The 19403-nt window shown below is 41.6% G+C and overlaps 1 protein-coding gene across 1 annotated transcript in view; it reads right to left on the bottom strand.

The window, feature by feature from the left end:
- Window positions 1-18523, bottom strand: part of kif26bb (kinesin family member 26Bb) — a 37082-nt gene extending 18559 nt beyond the window's left edge. The window contains exons 1-4 of the mRNA XM_036582600.1: window positions 18410-18523; window positions 12149-12502; window positions 5665-5822; window positions 2776-2941 (exon numbers count right to left, since the gene is read on the bottom strand). Coding sequence (XP_036438493.1) covers window positions 2776-2941; window positions 5665-5822; window positions 12149-12502; window positions 18410-18457 — 726 coding nt within the window. The 5' untranslated portion in view covers window positions 18458-18523. The remainder of the gene's footprint in view (window positions 1-2775; window positions 2942-5664; window positions 5823-12148; window positions 12503-18409) is intronic.
- Window positions 18524-19403: the final 880 nt, after the last annotated feature.

The raw sequence follows: 19403 nt of genomic DNA, 5'->3' as shown, positions 1-19403 counted from the left end.
TTATATGTATGCAGCTTCCATATATGCACCATATGGAATTAATAATAATAATAATAATAATAATTTCAATTTGCACAGCGCCTTCCACAAAACCAAGGAGTGAACTGTATGTTTTGAAACAATGTTTGCACACAAGGGCAAATTCTTTTTTTAAAGAACAAGGCAAGGCACATTGGGTGTCTGTGATATGGGCCCATTAAAATTCAGTCACACTTGTGACGAGACAATCTTCCCGATCCAGTAAGTGAATATGCAGTGGTTAAATTGATTACCCATTACTGACGACCTGAGATCACCCTCCTTGAAAAACCATGTTATTAAATAGGGAGCTCACTGAGTTTCGCCGATGCTACGTCTGATACGTAATGCACTTGTTCAGCGACTGACGTTATCTCCAGCTCTGCTGAGTGTCCTGTCAAATTGCGTTTATGAGAGATGAATTATTTAAAAGTCCATTTGCTCTGCTGTGTCTGCTGGACGAGCCAGTCTGAGTGCATGCTTATGACTGGGTGCTAGAGGAAGAGCTGTCTAATGTGTAACCGAAGAACATCCACCAATGGTGTGAACTGTGATGGCGGCGTGCACATCAATTAAACTGAATTGATTTTTACGCTCTTGGGAGTCGGTGCAAAGGAGAGAGAAGGATGTTAAAAAGTTGAGGGTTTAAAGGTTATGCGGAAGCGATTGTACATGCAGGTACTTCAAGACTGTAAGTAGCACTAAAGGCAATTCATACTGATGATGAAGAGATGGTTTCATACATACTGAACAAATGAAAGCTGGATTAAACAGAGTGGCAGAGTTTGCAAATGATCTGAATCATTTCAGGCTCATTAATTCAAATCCCTTTGATAACCTAATCATTGTGATGTTGAGTTAAAGGTGAATTCTGCAGATTTTTCAAAGATTATTCCATATAATTCAGTTGTAGAGGTGTAAACAATTTTATTCAGAGTGGTTTTATGTAAAATGGTTCATCGTAGGAAAACATACCGACTCTTATCGATTTTCACGGTAGTGCTGGAACCAGCGGCCACAAAGTCTACAACGCAAATATTGTTAGGGTCAGTGCCATTTTTTAAGGCTGAGTACGAGTACTTTTTTTGGGTACTTGCTGATTCAAGATTCAAGAGTTTTATTGTCATATGCACAGCAGAAACAGGCAGTTACACTGTACAATGAAATTCTTACTTTGCTGTTCCTCCATTCACCAAATATAATCTTAATATAATCTTAGAATGAAAAAAATATATATAAAATATAAAATATAAGAATAGCACTAAAAACAAAAGTAAAGTACAGTTATGTGTGCAAAGTTGAAGAAAATTAGAGTTACATGTGCGTAGTGCAAGTATGTAGAGCAGCGGTTCATAAAGTGCATTAACAGATGTAAACAGTATTATTCTGTGCAAGTAATAGATGTAAACAATAGTATTCTGACAGCAGCAGTACAGTGTATGTAAGGTGCAGTTATTGAGTGCAAAGTCGGCCAAAAGTTAAACCAGTTCAGAGTGGGAGGGGGGAAGAGGTAGTGTGTGAGGTGTTCACAAGCCTGATGGCCTGTGAATAGAAACTGTTCGTCAGTCTTGTAGTCCTGGACTTCACACTCCTGTAGCGTCTGCCTGAAGGTAGGAGTGTGAAGAGTCTGTGCTGGGGGTGTGTACTGTCCCTGATTATGTTGTGGGCCCTCCTGATGACCCTGGTGTGGTAAATGTCCTGTAGTGAGGGGAAGGCTGCCCCTGATACCAATATCATAATGAGTAACCTACTTAGAATTAAGTAGTTGTGTGTGTAAATGAGTGCAAAGTACCTTAACAGTTAAATTATTAGAATCATGCCAACTTTAAATGAAGTGAATTAGCTAGTTATGTTAAATTAGTTATCAAACTAGCGCCGCAGTAGAGATGAGCGCGTTTTGTTCCATGTCAGAAAAGCATTTCTGTAAAGCTGTGAGTAAAGCCGGGGTTACGCTACACGACTTTTACTCCGATTTTAGATTCGATTCTCAGTCTGGCCGAGTCTGTGCTGATTGGCTCTAGTCAGCAGATTTTTGGGTCAGTCAGAGTCCACAGTTGGACAGAGAGTCGAGTCGAGTGGGAGGGGCGCAGACTCCGATTTTTGACCTCCCGATCGCGTTTCAGACCAGTCGGAGTTTATCAAACGTTTGATTTTTTTGACCCGAATCTGAGCGTAATCTAGTTGTGTAAATGGATCAACGACTGAATCTGAATGTATTCGTGTAGTGAACCCAAGGCTTAAAGTACATTTCATAGTTTTGATCATGTGCTTGTCATCAGTCACTTTCAACAACAATCTATGTAGCACAGTGACAGCAACGTTGAAAAACAGTGGTACAGCAGCTTTGCTTGTGCCACACTGTGCACTGAAACTAAAAGCAGGCGATGATGTACATGTGTAAGACAACATGATCCCTCTACAGCCTATTTATTAAAATATCACTGTCTTAACCTTTATACCTCCCTATCCTATTCAGACTGAGTAAAGTCGGTTCTACGAAGTTCAGTTCCGCAGATATCGACTTTTTTGCCTCCATCTTCCTACCTTACATTTTTTCTTTACTCATGTAGTGAAAGTGGTTGTGATTCAACAAAATCATCAAAAAGAAGTAAACTGAAAGACAAAATTGTGTTGATGTAATGCATTTTATTCATATAGAAATTCAAACCACGTAAATTAAATCACTTTTTTTTATCAAATAATTTTTGTATGTAGAAAAAAACTAAAACCTTAGGCACAAAATGCAGGGAACTTTACCTTCCCCATCTCTGTCATCTCTCTCCCCTTGCAGGCAGTCTGTAGTAGGTTTGATGGTGCAGGAGGAGGAGCTCTCTGCAGGAGGCCGCTGAAGTTGGTTGGATAGCGGGAACAGTAATTGTTCTGCTTTCTCCTTCTTGAGGTCAAGTTCAACTTCTGGACAGCCCTGCGGACACGTTGGGTTAGCTGTTACTGAAAGAAGCTGACACGTTTGCACCACTTTGTCACTTTGAGCTCACTTCAAACTCCTTCATGGAAGGAGCACTCCCCTGTACATCGAATAAAAATCCATGCAACCTCCTACTTCTAAAGCCTTTAATTTCCCTGTTTGTTAAAGGAAAATTCCAGTATTTTACAACTTAATCTTGATCAGCTGCCTCTGTAGAATACGGTCAATAAACATGGACAATAATTTCAACATGTTTTCCTGTAAAAGAACAGAAACCGTGAAAGCTCACTTATAATAGAAGCTCGAAAGCTCACTTATAATAGAAGTCAACAGGCAGTTGCTACAGTGATGAATGACTTGCCCAGTGGCTTTTATTGTCTTGGTGAACAGGTTTTCTGTTCTTTTCTGTTCTGCAACAAATATGTAATCCATGGTAATGGACTGTATGATACAGATGAGGCTGGGTGCTTCTTCAAACACTGGCCAGCTTCAATATTAAATGGACTTTCCTGCCTAAAACTAGACTTGACTATGTTCCTCATTGGTTTAACTGAATGCATGATCTTATTTGCATTATGCAAAAACTAGGCGCAACTATCAGGCATCCCTGATAGATTTCTTTATCAAAGACACAATTCAGTTGAAGAATGCCTGCAGAGTTATTTTATAAAATATGAGGAGGCAAATGCTAACGCCACAGCAATTCACTAGCATATTTAATAACTGTTACCCCACACCCAGTAAAATGGGTTTTCCTGTCTAGACAAAGTCTGTAACTAGGACAGTGACCATTCTGCTTTTCCACTGGAAACAATATGTGTAACTATTGGAAAGAACATTAATATGCCACATAACAAGCATATTTAGCACTTTGAAACCAGAAGTCTATGAGAGGAATTTGAAAGCTTTATCACTGGCATATCTAACAAAGCAGATCCTAAAATAAAAAAAAACAGAAATTCTATGTTTACTCAGCAAAAAAAGGAGATCAGAGACAAGTTTTTACCCTTTCAGCCAGACAAAATCAGCCAAACTTGAGCTTTTAGCTTGCTGTCCTCACCTTTCTGTTGTTTGAATAATCCTTTCTGTACATGGCAATAATAATTTAGAGACAGTTATCGTAGTTATGTGGCTACAATAAGATATTCAGCTTGCTAGAAGTAATGTAACCGATCTGGCTTCCTTCTACAGTAGCCAGCTAGCAAAAAAACAAACAAAAAACCCTAATAAAAACAACATCCAAACAGCCTGTCCACAAAAGATTCGCCACAAAGCAGCTGTAAGTTCCTTCCACATTGAAGATATACCATAATAAAATTTAAACCAGAAAATCTCACTCTGGAGTTGAGCTGCCCAAGAGTGGCTCTAACCTAAAACCACTATATAATGCACATAATACATCATTTGTTAAAGTCTTATATACCTTTTAAAATTATATTTCATTAGTAATAAAATATATTATAATGTAATAGAATACATTTTTTAAAACTCAATTTAAAGCATACGTAGCTTATTTATGTGAACCCAATTCCAAAAAAGTTGGGACAGTATGTGAAATGCCAGTCAAAACAGAAAGCAGTGATTAGTCAATTCTGTTTGACCTGTATTAGATTGAACACAGTACAAAAACACAATATTTTATGTTTAACTTTACGAATTGTATTGTTTTGTGTTAATATATGCTCATTCCAAATAACTCAAAGAAGTTGGGACAGGAGCGTGTTTTCTTGCCATGATGTAATAGTCTTTTAATGTTGAAATAAACGTGGACGTCCCTGAAAGAGACAGCACCAAAAAGCTTATGTGGCTCCAAAGTGTGTATACATATTTCAGCATTAAAGCTGCTTTCAAGGATATGCAAGTTACCTACTGATACCCCCTCATACCATGACAGATCTTGGCTGTCCTTTTTGTTCTTTGGCCCGAAGAGCACAACGTTCAATATTTCCATAAACAATCTGAAAAGTGGACTGGTCAGACCTAAATGTGCGTTTCCATTGAGCATCAATCCATTCCAGATGTGATGCAGTGACATCTGAGGGACCAAAGGTGACGGCTATTCAGTTGTGGTTTTTGGCTTTTCTTTTTATGCACGGAGGTTTTTAATGATATTATGCACTGTAGACAGTGCAATGCCTAAAATCCTTGCAAACACTCATTGAGGAACATTGTTCTTAAACAGCTGGATCATTTGCTGATGCATTTTTTGCCAAAGCGGCGAGCCTCAACCCACCCTTGCTCAGCACTAGGCCTTTCCTGACAGTGCCTTTAATACCCAGGCTTGATTACATCACCTGTTTTAAAGTGTTTTCAGACCATGGCAAAACGTTCTAGGTCTTAAATTGCTTCTGTCCCAACCTTTGGAACATGTTGCAGGCATCAATTTCAGAATGAGCATATATTTACAAAAAACCTACTAATCATTGCTTTCTGTTTTGCTAGCATTTTACATTTTACATACTTTTTTGGTACTGTGTTTGTATATTGTTTTGTCTTTTTGGCCACAAACATTGGATTTTGATTCCTTAAGACAAAAAGTTTGGGCAGCCCTGCTCTAGAGACGGATGCTGGTAAGCACATTGACAATAGATGCAGCGAAGCCTTTTTTATAGTGGCCAGGGTGTCCATTTAATTAATGATTCCCTGTTTTCAGTGGCCATCACAGTGGTTTAGTATGACAAAAACACCCCTGTGTTAAATGATAGTTAGTCTTTATTTACCTGACAATGAAAGATATAGCAGCAGAGGTTCCAGCAGGCAGCATTGTGGAGACTCTGGAAGCACTAAATGGCAGTGGACTGCCAAAGTGGCAGAGAACCGTCCCAGACGATGCAGCCTTTTCATCTTCCTTGTTATTCTTTAAAGCATCCTGAGACATCTGGAGAAGCAAGATTCAGCAGAGTTATTTTCACAGTGGTTCTCTAAATTATTCATTCATCTACTTATAGAGCGTATGAGTCAGTGGGCTTGTGTAGAGGAATCGGTCTTGGATATTAGCTGTTAGGCTGTAAGCAAACACTGAAAAAAGTGATGCATTGAGTGTACTTGATATAAATATACACACATATATATGTATATATACACAACTTTACAGGAGAAGCAAAAACATACTTTATTTTAAATGTAAGTCAATGGAACCATCATTTTGCGCAGTTTCTTTTGGTCCAATCATCATGAAATTTATACGCAATGTAAAGAGCAACAGACAATTTTCAAATTACGTCAAAAACTATATAAATATATATAAATCCTGTGTTGATTTTCTTTTTAATGTTTTCGACTTTTTTCCTGACAGTCAAAAATAAATACCTTACATAACACATAAGGTAATTCTGACTGAAAATTAAATAAATATACATGTTTGAATCAAATACATCCAATGCATCACTTTGTTCAGTGTGCTTACCTTTATTTAAGACCCAAGCAAAATGTACAGGTGTGATTAAGCCAGACTGCGTAAGCCTGATGACTCTGACCTACTGAATATTTAAAGGAGTCAAAAATCACACATGAGCATGAGTTGACTCAGACATTCGGACGGAGTCATGAACTCTCTGACAAGTGTCCCATCCCAGCACACACAAAATGGCCGCCTGAGGCTACAGGCGCCGTCTGAAGGCAACCGTCTCTCCAGATTTGCTATAGTGAAGCTGTGGTTCGTACACGGCCAACGGTGAAGGCTACACACTCTCAGGCCTGCCTTAACGTCTCATCGATGTTGTATTCCAGCCATGCGAAAAGAGAGCCCTCCGCTTGCACTCGCCACAAGAATGTAATGCCATGCCGTAATGCCAATTAGTGCCAGGAGGGACCCTGAGGCCGCAGAGCCAATCTGGGGGAAGATGCTGAAATGGAACTGCTGAGTCCAGTGATACTCCCTGTGCTCGACTTTTCTTTCCTCTGGCCTCTGTCTCGTCTCACTTTGACTCTCTCCTCCACTGGGAGGACAGAAGGAAGATTCAGTTACATGCATGCTGCACTCCTTCAGCTGAACCACCCCCCAACAACCCCCCCGGCTAGTGAACACGTCAGTGCTGTCAGCTGCCGCTCGAACTAAAGTGCTTTCATACAGTGACCCTTCTGACTTCAGATAAAAATAAAGACACCAAAAAGCGTTCTTTGGAGCAATGCCATAGCAGAACCATTCTGGATTCCTTAAATAACTTCTCAGTGGAGGGTTCTTTGGAGAACCATTTTTTGTAAATGAGATGTGCGAGTGTGTAGAACATTTAAAGTTTAAGGAGCCTCCATATATTTTACACTCATTAAAATAAAGGTGTCAAATGGGTTTATTAGAACAGTGGTCACCAACCCTCCCAGCATTTAGGTCCAACCTGCATTTAACATGCTGTTCCCCAACCCATACCTTCAATAATGTTCCTTATCCAGCCAGTCAATGTTAACTACACTCTCAAAAATAAAGGTCACTGGGGCAGCTCCCCTCTTGTCACCGGGGTGGTACCTTCAAGGGTCCATCTCAGTACCTTTAGTCAGGGAACATATCTGTACCATAATCCACTGAAATGATATTTTCTAAGCTGTACTGACTCCACACACCCCGTCTCGTCTCCAGGCTTTTATTTTACTGTACTGTTTTAAAACATTCTGTTATGAAAAGGTACAAATACAAACTTTTCACCTGGAAACACTTATTTAAGGTACATAATTGGACCTTAAAACCACCGTAGTACCTTTGAGGGAACATTTATGTTGTTTGTACCTCAATGAACAAAAAATCTACCTACACAGAACCTTTATTTCTATGTGTATGTGTGGTGCATTGTGGCACTACAGTCCACAGGAAAGCAGATCTCCAGGACCAGCGCTGCTGACCAATGTCATATAAGAACCAATTTTGGTTCCCTAATGAGCTCTTCAATGGATAGTTCTTTGGAGAAGTGTTTTAGTAAATGAGACTGACTGTAAGTGTGAAGACCTTTTTTTAAAGTTTATAGTACCTCCAGATGATGTAAACGTTATACCATAAATTAATATAGAACCGTTACATTACTTTAAAATTCTCTTACCCTTTTTAAAAATATTTCACCCTCACATATCTCTTTTTTCAGACACAGTTTTTGAGGGAACCAAAAGTGGTCCTTTAATGATATCGCTCAAAGAACCCATTGCAGCACCATATTTCGAGAGTAGGTTCTACACAAGATTCTAAAAGTGCTTTCTGGTCTAAAACGAGCATTTAATATGTTGTCTGTTGTGTTATGTAATATTCTGCAGTGCAGCTCTGCATTGCTCAACCTCAGCAGTATAGAACAGAATACATCCGTGTATACACCTCAATCAGAATAGACTAGTCCGATTGAGGCCATTCAGAATACAATCTCTATCTGATTGAACGAGGTGGGTAATCCTGTAAATTATCAGTTAAATAGAAGAATAATAACCATGTAAACACCTGTATCTGATTACATTCCCCATCGGAACGTGTAAGTACATTCTATGCATGTGTGTCGCGTCATAGTCAAAGTTTATAACATTCAATGTGGAGAAACTGGTCTGCAGAGGAGACGAAGTTTATGCTCTGATCTTTAAAAGACGGCGGTGGGACGGACGTCCATCTTATATGTCTCAGAACACGACGTCTTCCTCTCGGCCTTCTTTAATAAGGACATGTGAAGTACGTTTTCCTGAGTCTGACATCATTTTAAAGCACTTTCACTGGACTCTGACTGGACATGATTCTGGTTGTCATGGTAACGTCTACACTAAGTGGTTCTCTACGCATGCGTGTCATTTTGGATCAGATTACTTGTAGTGTGCATGTAAATGGAGATTTTCCATCAGATTGAGTATTGAGTTTCCATCAGATTGAGTATTCAGATTGAGTTGAGTAGAGTGAGCACAAACACCTCAGTCTTAGTCTAAAACTGGAATGTATTCAATCGGATTGGCAACAATCTTTGCATGTAAACACAGCCAGTTTGACAGTATTTACAGTTTGTACTGATTTTTTTGCGATTTTGTCCACCATTGCTCTCTCACTACAATACCCAGCATGCACTAAATAAAAAAGTCACACAGCTGTGATAGAGAAATTGTGACTGCTAGCATCTCCATTGATGTAGAGGCTAATAAATGTGGACGTGATGCTGGGTTTCCTAGCAGAAACGTTAGCTATACTATATTGCCAAAAGTATTCGCTCGTCTGCCTTCACACGCATATGAGCTTGAGTGACATCCCGCTCTTAATCCATAGGGTTTAATAAGATGTCGGCCCACCCTTTGCAGCTACAACAGCTTCAACTCTTCTGGGAAGGCTTTCCACAAGGTTTAGGACTGTGTTCATGGGAGTTTTTGACCATTCTTCCAGAAGCGCATTTGTGAGGTCAGATACTGATGTTGGACGAGAAGGCCTGGCTCGCAGTCTCCGCTCTAATTCATCCCAGAGGTGTTCTATCGGGTCAGGCCAGTCAAGTTCTTCCACACCAAACTCGCTCATCCATGTCTTTATGGACCTTGCTTTGTGAACTGGTGCGCAGTCATGTTGGAACAGGAAGGGGCCGTCCCCAAACTGTTCCCACAAAGTAGGGAACATGAAATTGTCCAAAATCTCTTGGTGCTGAAGAAATAAGAGTTCCTTTCACTGGAACTAAGGGTCCGAGCCCAACTCCTGAAAAACAACCCCACACCATAATCCCCCCTCCACCAAACTTTACACTTGGCACAATGCAGTCAGACAAGTACCGTTCTCCTGGCAACCGCCAAACCCAGACTCGTCCATCTGATTGCCAGACGGAGAAGCGTGATTCGTCACTCCAGAGAACACATCTCCACTGCTCTAGAGTCCAGTGGCGGCGCTTTACACCACTGCATTCGATGCTTTGCATTGCGCTTGGTGATGTAAGGCTTGGATGCAGCTGCTCGGCCATGGAAACCCATTCCGTGAAGCTCTCTACGCTGTTCTTGAGCTGATCTGAAGGCCACATGGAGTTTGGAGGTCTGTAGCGATTGACTCTGCAGAAAGTTGGCGACCTCTGCGCACTATGCACCTCAGCATCCGCTGACCCCGCTCTGTCATTTTACGTGGCCGAGTTGCTGTCGTTCCCAATGACTTCCACTTTGTTATAATTCTACAGCTGAGTGTGGAATATTTAAAAGCGAGGAAATTTCACGACTGGACTTGTTGCACAGGTGGCATCCTATCACAGTACCACGCTGGAGTTCACTGAGCTCCTGAGAGCGACCCATTCTTTCACTAATGTTTGTAGAAGCAGTCTGCAGGCCTAGGTGCTTGGTTTTATACACCTGTGGTCATGGAAGTGATTGGAACACCTGAATTCAATGATTTGGATGGGTGAGTGAATACTTTTGGCAATATAGTTATCTGGCTTCCTTCTATTTTAGTAAGCCAGGGGGAAAAAATCAAACAGCCTGCGCTCAAATATATCCACCCAAAAGTGCTTGCAGCTTTACAAAAGTTCCTCCTACCTTCAAGACGCATCATGAAAAGGGGTTTAATAGTCTAAAGTGGAGTATTTCACTCTACAGACTCCTGTGGCGCCACTGAATGATGTTAGCAGGCATTTTTACATCACTTGTAGCAATAGTTAATTGTTTTTTTTATTTTGGAGTGTCTCTTTGGAAGCTTTCTAGAACCATATGTCCACCACTTAGGAACCTTTATTTTAACAAGTGTATATGGTCCATCAGATTCTGGATGCAAATTCAAGTGCAGGAAGTCTTAGTGGCTTGTTTGCGTAATGAAATGGACCCGGCCTAATGGACTAAGCTTGTCGCTGTGCACTTTAGCCAGCCAGTGCCACATAGAATCCTCACTGCAGTTGAAAGCATTCCTGTTTGGACTTTATTTATGGCTCAGCCCTGCGAGGGTATGAATATTTCACTGGTCATTAAATATTACCGTGATATTGATCATGCCCCCTTTTTTTGACCGCCTGCTGTATGGCAGAAATAAATCAAGCACTCCTTTGCCATTAACTATAGCAGTGCTGTAGCTACTGCTCGCAATCTAATTGAGGCCGATTAGAGGGGCTGTGAATCAGAGGCTGACACACATGTGGCCCGGCTATCTTCAGAGCGCACATAAAGGGAAAGTAGAGTGACATGCCACGAGGAGATGCATGAGGATAGTCTCTGGAGATAATGGCTCTTACTGCTTTTGGGCGGTTCATGTGAAGAGCAGGGCAACGTAATGGATAATCATTAGGGTTCAGGGCCCGTCAGCTTTGAGGTCTCCACACAGAGAAGTCCTCAAAACCTGAACAAAGATGTAATATGAATTTATACCTAGAATATAAATATCATGATTACTTGATTAAACTCAATTACCTGATTTAGACAATCATTGATTGAAATGTACCTTCTCAATGATTTGCGCTGAGTAGTTGGCAGTTTGCATGACATTATACATTAAATCCTCCTACTGATCTCTTTTATAGTTTTTTATTTTATTTTATTATATATACCATCATCACTGTAATATTTTATCTGACAAGTTTTCATCAACATTAACACACAAAGGTATTAAGAGGGGATGGTGGAGATTGTGTCTGCAGAGTCTGGGGTTTTAAAACACTGTTAGAAAAAAAAATGAACAAGTCAAAGCACCGTTTTCATTGTAAATATTTGCAACGTCATTATGTTGGTTATAGTGAGCTATGCTGCCTGTCACTGCACAAAACGATAGAAACAGACAGTTAAAACAGAAGTTAAGACAGTTCTGGGGTTTATCTTAAAGTTAGGACAGTATTTAGGAAATGTTGTGTAGTTAGGATGTTTCTGTAATACTGTTTTCTTATCTGGAGTTAATGATAAGATTATGAACTTAGGAACTGTTGTTCTGTAATAGTTTCTGTCCTAAATTCAGTCCTAACTGAAGTAAACAGATAAGATTTTAGACTTAAGACGTTCCTGTAATACGGCCCCTGGTTCCCATCACCACTACTATGTGGGTTCCTCTAGAATGGCTCATTTGACATCAATCCACTCTGAATGACTTTGTTTACATCTAAATAGTTTAAGTATGCAGAAATTTTGAAAAATCTGTGGAATTCCCCTTTAATCATCAAAATAATCAGCCTATTACTCCATTATTTATATGATCAGGAGTGACAGCCCCACAACAGCTAAGTGTAAGTCTTCTCAGTGATTTCTTTTTTAGGCATTCTTAACAGCTAGCATTTACAGTAATAAAAACTTATGTGTTATTTAAACAAAGAAGCCTACCATTTCAGGAAAAGAAGAGAGCCCATCGTTTGTAGATGACAGAGGCCACAGGGTCGACTGTTCCCTGATCCAGTCGTCCGTGCGCGGGTTGCGGGGTCTGTGGCGGGGGCTGGGGGTGGGAGAATGTGAGCTGCAGGCTCTGGGCAGAGTGTGAGCGCCTGAGGCAGAGCGGCCGGGTGAGACGCTGGCAGGGAAAGCGGTGGGCCAGATGGTCCTGTCTTGACTTAGAAGCGTGCGGACAGCCTCCCGCTTCAGCTGGCTCAGGTGAGCGGAGCAGACGTCACAGCGGCCCCCAAGACCGCTCCAGGCAGGACCCTGCACACTCTCATACAGGAGCAGGGAGAGTTTGGGGTCCTGAGGAAAGAGAGAAAAGAGGTCAGTCACAGTAAAATATCCTTGAAGTATTATTCACAACAGTGTAATATCTACACTGAGTTTAAAAAGCATCTACACTCTCAGAAATACAGGCATAAAACTGTCACCGGGCCAGCTCCCCTCTTGTCACTGGGGTGGGACCCTCAAGGGTCCATCTCAGTACCTTTAGTCAGAGAACATAACTGTACCATAATCCATTGAAATTATATTTTCTAAGTTGTACTGACTCCACACACCCCGTCTCGCCTCCAGGCTTTTTATATTACTGTTCTGTTTTAAAACATTCGGTTATGAAAAGGTACAAATACGAACTTTTCACCTGGACAAACTTATTTAAGGTTCACAATCAGACCTTAAAACCACTGTTGTACCTTTGAGGGAACATTTACACTGTTTGTACCTTAATGAACGAAAAATGTACCTGAACAGAACCTTTATTTCTTACAGTGTACTGCCTTGTTATTTTAGAACACGTATCATTGCTGACATAAGAAAACCTTTTTATCCAGGAAAAGGAAAAAAAATAGCAACTATTAATGTAACTCAAAAGGCTTTTGCTTTTCAAAATATCCATTCAACAAAAAATGTTAACATAATAAAAAGAGCAGCTGGCATTTTTAAAGGGCACACATCCTCTCTTTTATTGCATAAATTGTTTATGTTGACCATTTTCAGCCTGTCTTTATCCCTTAGAATTAAACATGCTGTTTTTGTTACTGTTTCTTTAAAACTGAGCCCTTCCAATAGAAAAAAAACATATAATAACCATTCCACCCTTTTCGGATTATGAGTTATTTTGTTTTCTATTTAATTTGTACAAGCTTTTACATTAAAAAGCCAAACTATGCTTTATTTACGCTTTATTGACTGTTTTATTTTAAATGCAGGGCATCAAATAATGTCATACCAAGCTTATACACTGATCAGGCGTAACATTATGACCACCTCCTTGTTTCTACGCTCATTGTCCATTTTATCAGCTCCACTTACTATATAGGTGCACTTTGTAGTTCTACAGTTACAGACTGTAGTCCATCTGTTTCTCTGCATACTTTGTTAGCCCCCTTTTACCCTGTTCTTCAGTGGTCAGGACCCCCATGGACCCTCACAGAGCAGGTACTATTTGGGTGGTGGATCATTCTCAGCACTGCAGTAACACTGACGTGGTGGTGGTGTGTTAGTGTGTGTTGTGCTGGTACGAGTGGATCAGACACAGCAGTGCTGCTGGAGTTCTTGATTTTTACCAAAAATGCCACATGTACTGTTTTTCTGGGCTCAGCTAATACATGTTAGTTTATACGTTTGCCAGTGTGGTGTAGTTTGAATGAATGGTATAAAGATTGGTCTTTAGTGACCTGCATGCAAAGTCATATCCTTGTACAAATATGATAAATGTATGTCAGAATACATTACTTTGTATACAGTGCAATGCAAAGGACACAGAGTCCAGACGTCTAAAAGTAACGTTATCGGTATGACCACACAGGCTACTATGTGATCCACTAACCTATTTTCTGTATTAAATATGGACATCAGTAGGCCACTGCCCACAAATGCATTTTTCTCTTTTAAATAACATTACATTTTCATTTTCCTCTCCGAAGGAAACTGGGTTTTCATATTCCACCCATTATCTTCCATCTCATGTAATGGGAGTTGGAGAGGAGACATGTGAGCCACGCTTTTCTTACAGAGGCTAATCGATTTAAACTCGTTTCAGAGAGAGAGAGAAAAAAGCCTCGCTTATGCATGTAATGGGTATCTGAGACAGCAGACTGGCTCATGGGTGGAATGTGTAGCCTATGTGTCCAGTGTCATTAGAATGCATCACTGTGAGGAGCTGTGACTTCAATGCAGAGATGCATGTTAGGACGTATATGAGCCCTAAAGGTGTGTAATGTCGCTGCCTGAACAAAAACTTCTGTCTCCATTTTTGTTTTAAATTTGAATCAATTTAATTTATGAAATTGAAGGAACATCTGCTCAGTCTGTTTCTGGCTTTTTTGCACTTTGCTTCATGAAATAAATCAAGCACTTGTTTGCAAGACTTTGCAAGAGTGGATCAGACTGCTGTGTCTGATCCACTCACACCAGCACAACACACACTAACACACCACCACCACGTCAGTGTTACTGCAGTGCTGAGAATGATCCACCACCCAAATAGTACCTGCTCTGTGAGGGTCCATGGGGGTCCTGACCACTGAAGAACAGGGTAAAAGGGGGCTAACAAAGTATGCAGAGAAACAGATGGACTACAGTCTGTAACTGTAGAACTACAAAGTGCACCTATATAGTAAGTGGAGCTGATAAAACGGATAATGAGTGTAGAAATAAGGAGGTGGTCATAATGTTATGCCTGATCGGTGTATAACTGACACATCAGAGTGCTGATGAACATCGTCACTCTGCTCTCTCAGTCTGGCAGAACTTTATGCAAATTAACTGAGTGGTGACCAATCAGACTGTCAATATGTGGTGCAGTAACCGATTATCTCGCCCTCAGTCACGCACCGAGATTGAACACAGCAAAGCACACCGAGCAGCAGATACAACGGTTAATAAAAACATCATTACATCAGCTGATTTTTAAAAGTTTAAAAACAGTATTAGGCTGCTTTGGGGTTCAGAACTGGCCTCTATCTCTGCGTACACCTTTACTCTTTGCACCTGTGTGTGCTTTAACAATGCGCCCCCAAAGAGGCCATCAACTTACACAGCGCACGGCTACTGCAGACTTTTAAAACATATAAATAACAATAGAAAAATACAAACTCCACTCTAAAACAAGGACACATGGCTCTCTACTAGGCTCATATTATTAAACACCACACCTCTGTATTACTATCGTTGTTTTGGCAGGTGCAATTCTGAAATCAGCCACCCCCACTTCCTGCATCCCTGGGGTACTGCGTTAGGGAGTGTGAGCTGCCGTCATCCAGGTTTGGGCCCTGATTCATAAGCCCCGGTGGGATTCTGTAGTGGCTACAGCTGTGCTAGAGGTTTGAAGAGCATGTGTCCTCCTCCCTCTAGAAATAGGAGAGATTTTCCCTCTTGTATTCTGGCTGCTGTGTCAGTTCTAAATAAAGCGTTGTTATTGGCACAAATGTCGAGTTGTTTAAGCTTCTTCTGTGTACCCGCCCACACACACACACACACACTACAATACAATAAAGTATATGGATATAGTAATGTACTACCTTAGAGGTCTAATCTGTAATGTGCAGTATTTTCACTGCCTTCTTTTCTTTATTATTAATTAGCATCTTTGCAATTTTTTTTGTTTACACTTTATTAAAGGGCCCATAATCTACATTTGTCTTTTTTTTCCCTCCTGGGATCCACTTACGAGATTTGTGTGGTTTTATGTGCCAAAGACATACATACATACATACATCATCTAAACCACTTATCCTTCTGGGTCGCGGTGGGGTGCTGGAGCCTATCCCAGCTGTCATTGGGCGGAAGGCAGGATACACCCTGGACAGGTTGCCAATCCATCGCAGGGCAGTGTGCCAAAGACAGTTGTAACTGATTTTATATGAGTGTTTAGAATCTCTCTTTATCCCTTAGAATTAAACAGGCTGCTGCTGTTGTAGCGCCTTTACAGCTGATCTGTTCTGATTGGCTGCCCTGTACTGTGTCTCACTGACAGGCAAGGCGAGTTTATTTATATAGCATCTTCTAAGCCACTTATCCTCCTGGGTCGGCGCGGGGGTGGCTGGAGCCTATTCTAGCAGTCATTGGGTGGAAGGCAGGATACACCCTGGACAGGTCACCAGTTCATCGCAGGGCAGACAGACAGACATACACATTCACACACACACTCACACCTAGGGGCAATTTAGCATCTCCAGTTAGCCTGACTGCATGTCTTTGGACTGTGGGAGGAAACCAGAGCACCCGGAGGAAACCCACACAGACACGGGGAGAAGATACCAACTCCACACAGAAAGGACCCTGGTCGCCCGGCCGGGCAATCGAACCCAGGCCATTCTTGCTGTGAGGCAAAACATAATTAAAACAATACATTTAAAAGAGAAAATCATTCAATTAAAAATCAAATTGGAAATTAAATTAGGATAGTTAAATTGATTGATTTGTTTGAAAAAGCAGTCTGGGGCTGGAACACACTCTTTCAGTGTGTCCCAATTCAGGGGCTGCATCCTTCAAAGGATGTGGTCTACAAAGGCGTGTCCTTTAAAGGCTGCTTGGACCAGCGAAGGCTGAACCGAAATGAGGTGGTCTGCTCTACGGCGGATGTTCTGTTTGCGCCACAGCACCGCTGTTCCCGCCCTTACCGCCGCATCACGAAATGCCGCTCCTGTCAAGTTCTTTGTAAGTTCCTTAAAGACGGAGCCACAAACTTTGATTTTTGATTTATTTTTTTCATTTATTAGAGCTGGAGATGCACCGCCAGCTGCTGATGAGATGTTTTTTTTTTTTACACTTGTATCGTTAGCTATTCGCCTCAGTTTAAACCCAATACTTATATTTAAAAGTGTCTCTTCAGCTGCCGTTCGCTTCTCTGTTGATGCCGCCATGTTCTCGAATCCTCACCGGCACACAATGAACCTCGGGATATGTTAGCTGGCGAAGGATCCACCCGTTGAATCCTTCGTTGCCATGGAAAAGAAGGACATTTCTCGGCCGCATATGAAGGAGGCTTCAAAATGGGACAGGCTAGTTGTGCCACTGTGATGCAATCGGCCTTCAAATGCAGCCTCCGAAGGATGCAGACCCTGAATTGGGACACAGCTTTTATATCTTCAGTGTGAGTGGGCGGGACTAAACTGCCGTAGGCCGAACAGGTGGATATATGTAAATGTGCTGATTTTTGTGACATCACATCCAGCTGTTTTTGCAGCTTAGTTTCCAAACATGGACTGTATGGACTGGGAAGTTTATGGAACACTTTTAAAATGTTGTTTAAATGCTCTTTCATTTCAAGAAAGAAAAAAAAAGTTTTCCAAGTTTTCCAGAATATGGGCCCTTTAACAACATGTGTCTTGTACTTCCACTCTCTGTCCACTTTATGACATTCATCTACTTTATACACCGATCAGGCATAACATTATGACCTTATTTCTACGCTCATTGTCCATTTTATCAGCTCCACTTACTATATAGGTGCACTTTGTAGTTCTACAGTTACAGACTGTAGTCCATCTGTTTCTCTGCATACTTTGTTAGCCCCCTTTTACCCTGTTCTTCAGTGGTCAGGACCCCCATGGACCCTCGCAGAGCAGGTACTATTTGGGTGGTGGATCATTCTCAGCACTGCAGTAACACTGATATGGTGGTGGTGTGTTAGTGTGTGTTGTGCTGGTACGAGTGGATCAGACACAGCAGTGCTGCTGGAGTTTTTAAACACTGTCCACTCACTGTCCACTGTAACTGTAGAACTACAAAGTACACCTATATAGTAAGTGGAGCTGATAAAATGGGCAATGAGTATAGAAACAAGGAGGTGGTCATAATGTTATGCCTGATCGGTGTATGTCCACTATTTAGACGCAGTTATAGACTGTAGCCCATCTGTTATCACACCCAGTTTGTCAGCCCCCCTCATTCTCATTCATCATGGGTCAGTTTCTGACCACGTGACCTCTGTTGACCAGATATTATTTGGGCGGTGGACCCTTCAGCGCAGCAGTGAGGCTCACGTGGTAGTGTGTGTGGCAATGTTAGGTTTCCATTACTCCAAGCTGCTCCAAGAGCTTGTGGTCAGAAACTGACCAGTAATGAAAGGCCAGAGCATGGAATACTAACTGTGCATCAACAGAGGAGCCACAGTCTCTGCAGGGGTGGAGCTACAAGGTAGGTGTTTCTAACAAAGTGGCCAGTGGAATAAAACAGGATGAGGAGTGAAGGTGGGGCTCTTACGCTGCTATTGAAGTGTCCGGTGGTGAGGAGCCTCTGCGCCTCCTCCATCAGCACCTCCACACGAGACACGCACTCCTCACACAGCCGGCCGCTGTCCAGTGAGCTCCAGCTCTCCGCTCTGCCCTCTACGGGCTCAGTGGACACTCTGCCTCCGCGCGCGCGCGCACGAAGCCGGGGCGAGCAGTCCGCGCCGCCGCGAGGAGCAGCATGGGAGCCGCTGGAGGCACACGCGCCTGCGCCATCGGGAGGCGGCCGATGCGCGCGCGGTACGCTGCTGGAGCGCGAGGCAAGTTTAGCGCGGGGCGCGTGCGCGAGCTGGACACAGAACGGGACAGCACACCGTGATCGGACCGGTGTGAAAACACACTTAATGTTCCTTTATAATGCAATAACTACATATTTCAATGCAATTCAACAAAGAAACAGGCCTACAAGCAGTTAGTTGCAGTTAGTTGCAGTTAACACTGCTCGATTATGATGCAAAAACTCGAATAAAACAACTAAATGTAATTCCACAAAGAAGTAAACATGCAATATGCCAACTTAAAACAATAAACTGAATGCAATACTTAAAGAAATGCAATGCATACCTGAGAAAAAGTGAAAGTGGGGCACTAAAACATCAGTGCAGTATCTAAAGAAGCACATTCTAAATTATTGAATAAAGAAATTTACATGCATTATTCAATGATGCTGAATGTAAATGCAATCCACAAAGAAACAAACGGAAACAAGCCTAAAAGCAATTAACATTTCCAGTTAGCATTGTTCATGAGTAACGCAAAAACTCGAATAACACAACTCAACATCACTCCACAAAGAAACCCAAATGCAGCATGCCTACTTAAAATGCCTAGATCATAACTCAAGACAACGCTTAAAGAAATGCATGCAGAAAAATAAGAATAAGTGAAAATGGAGCACTAAGGCTGGGCTAAAAAACATTAATGCAATGCATAAAAGAGTCTAAAAGCAATGCATGAATAAATCTCAA

Source organism: Colossoma macropomum, unplaced genomic scaffold (genome assembly GCF_904425465.1).
Source record: "Colossoma macropomum unplaced genomic scaffold, Colossoma_macropomum, whole genome shotgun sequence".
NCBI lineage: Eukaryota > Metazoa > Chordata > Actinopteri > Characiformes > Serrasalmidae > Colossoma > Colossoma macropomum.
Note: the sequence above shows the minus strand (reverse complement) of the source record. Positions and strands in the feature narration are given on the sequence as shown.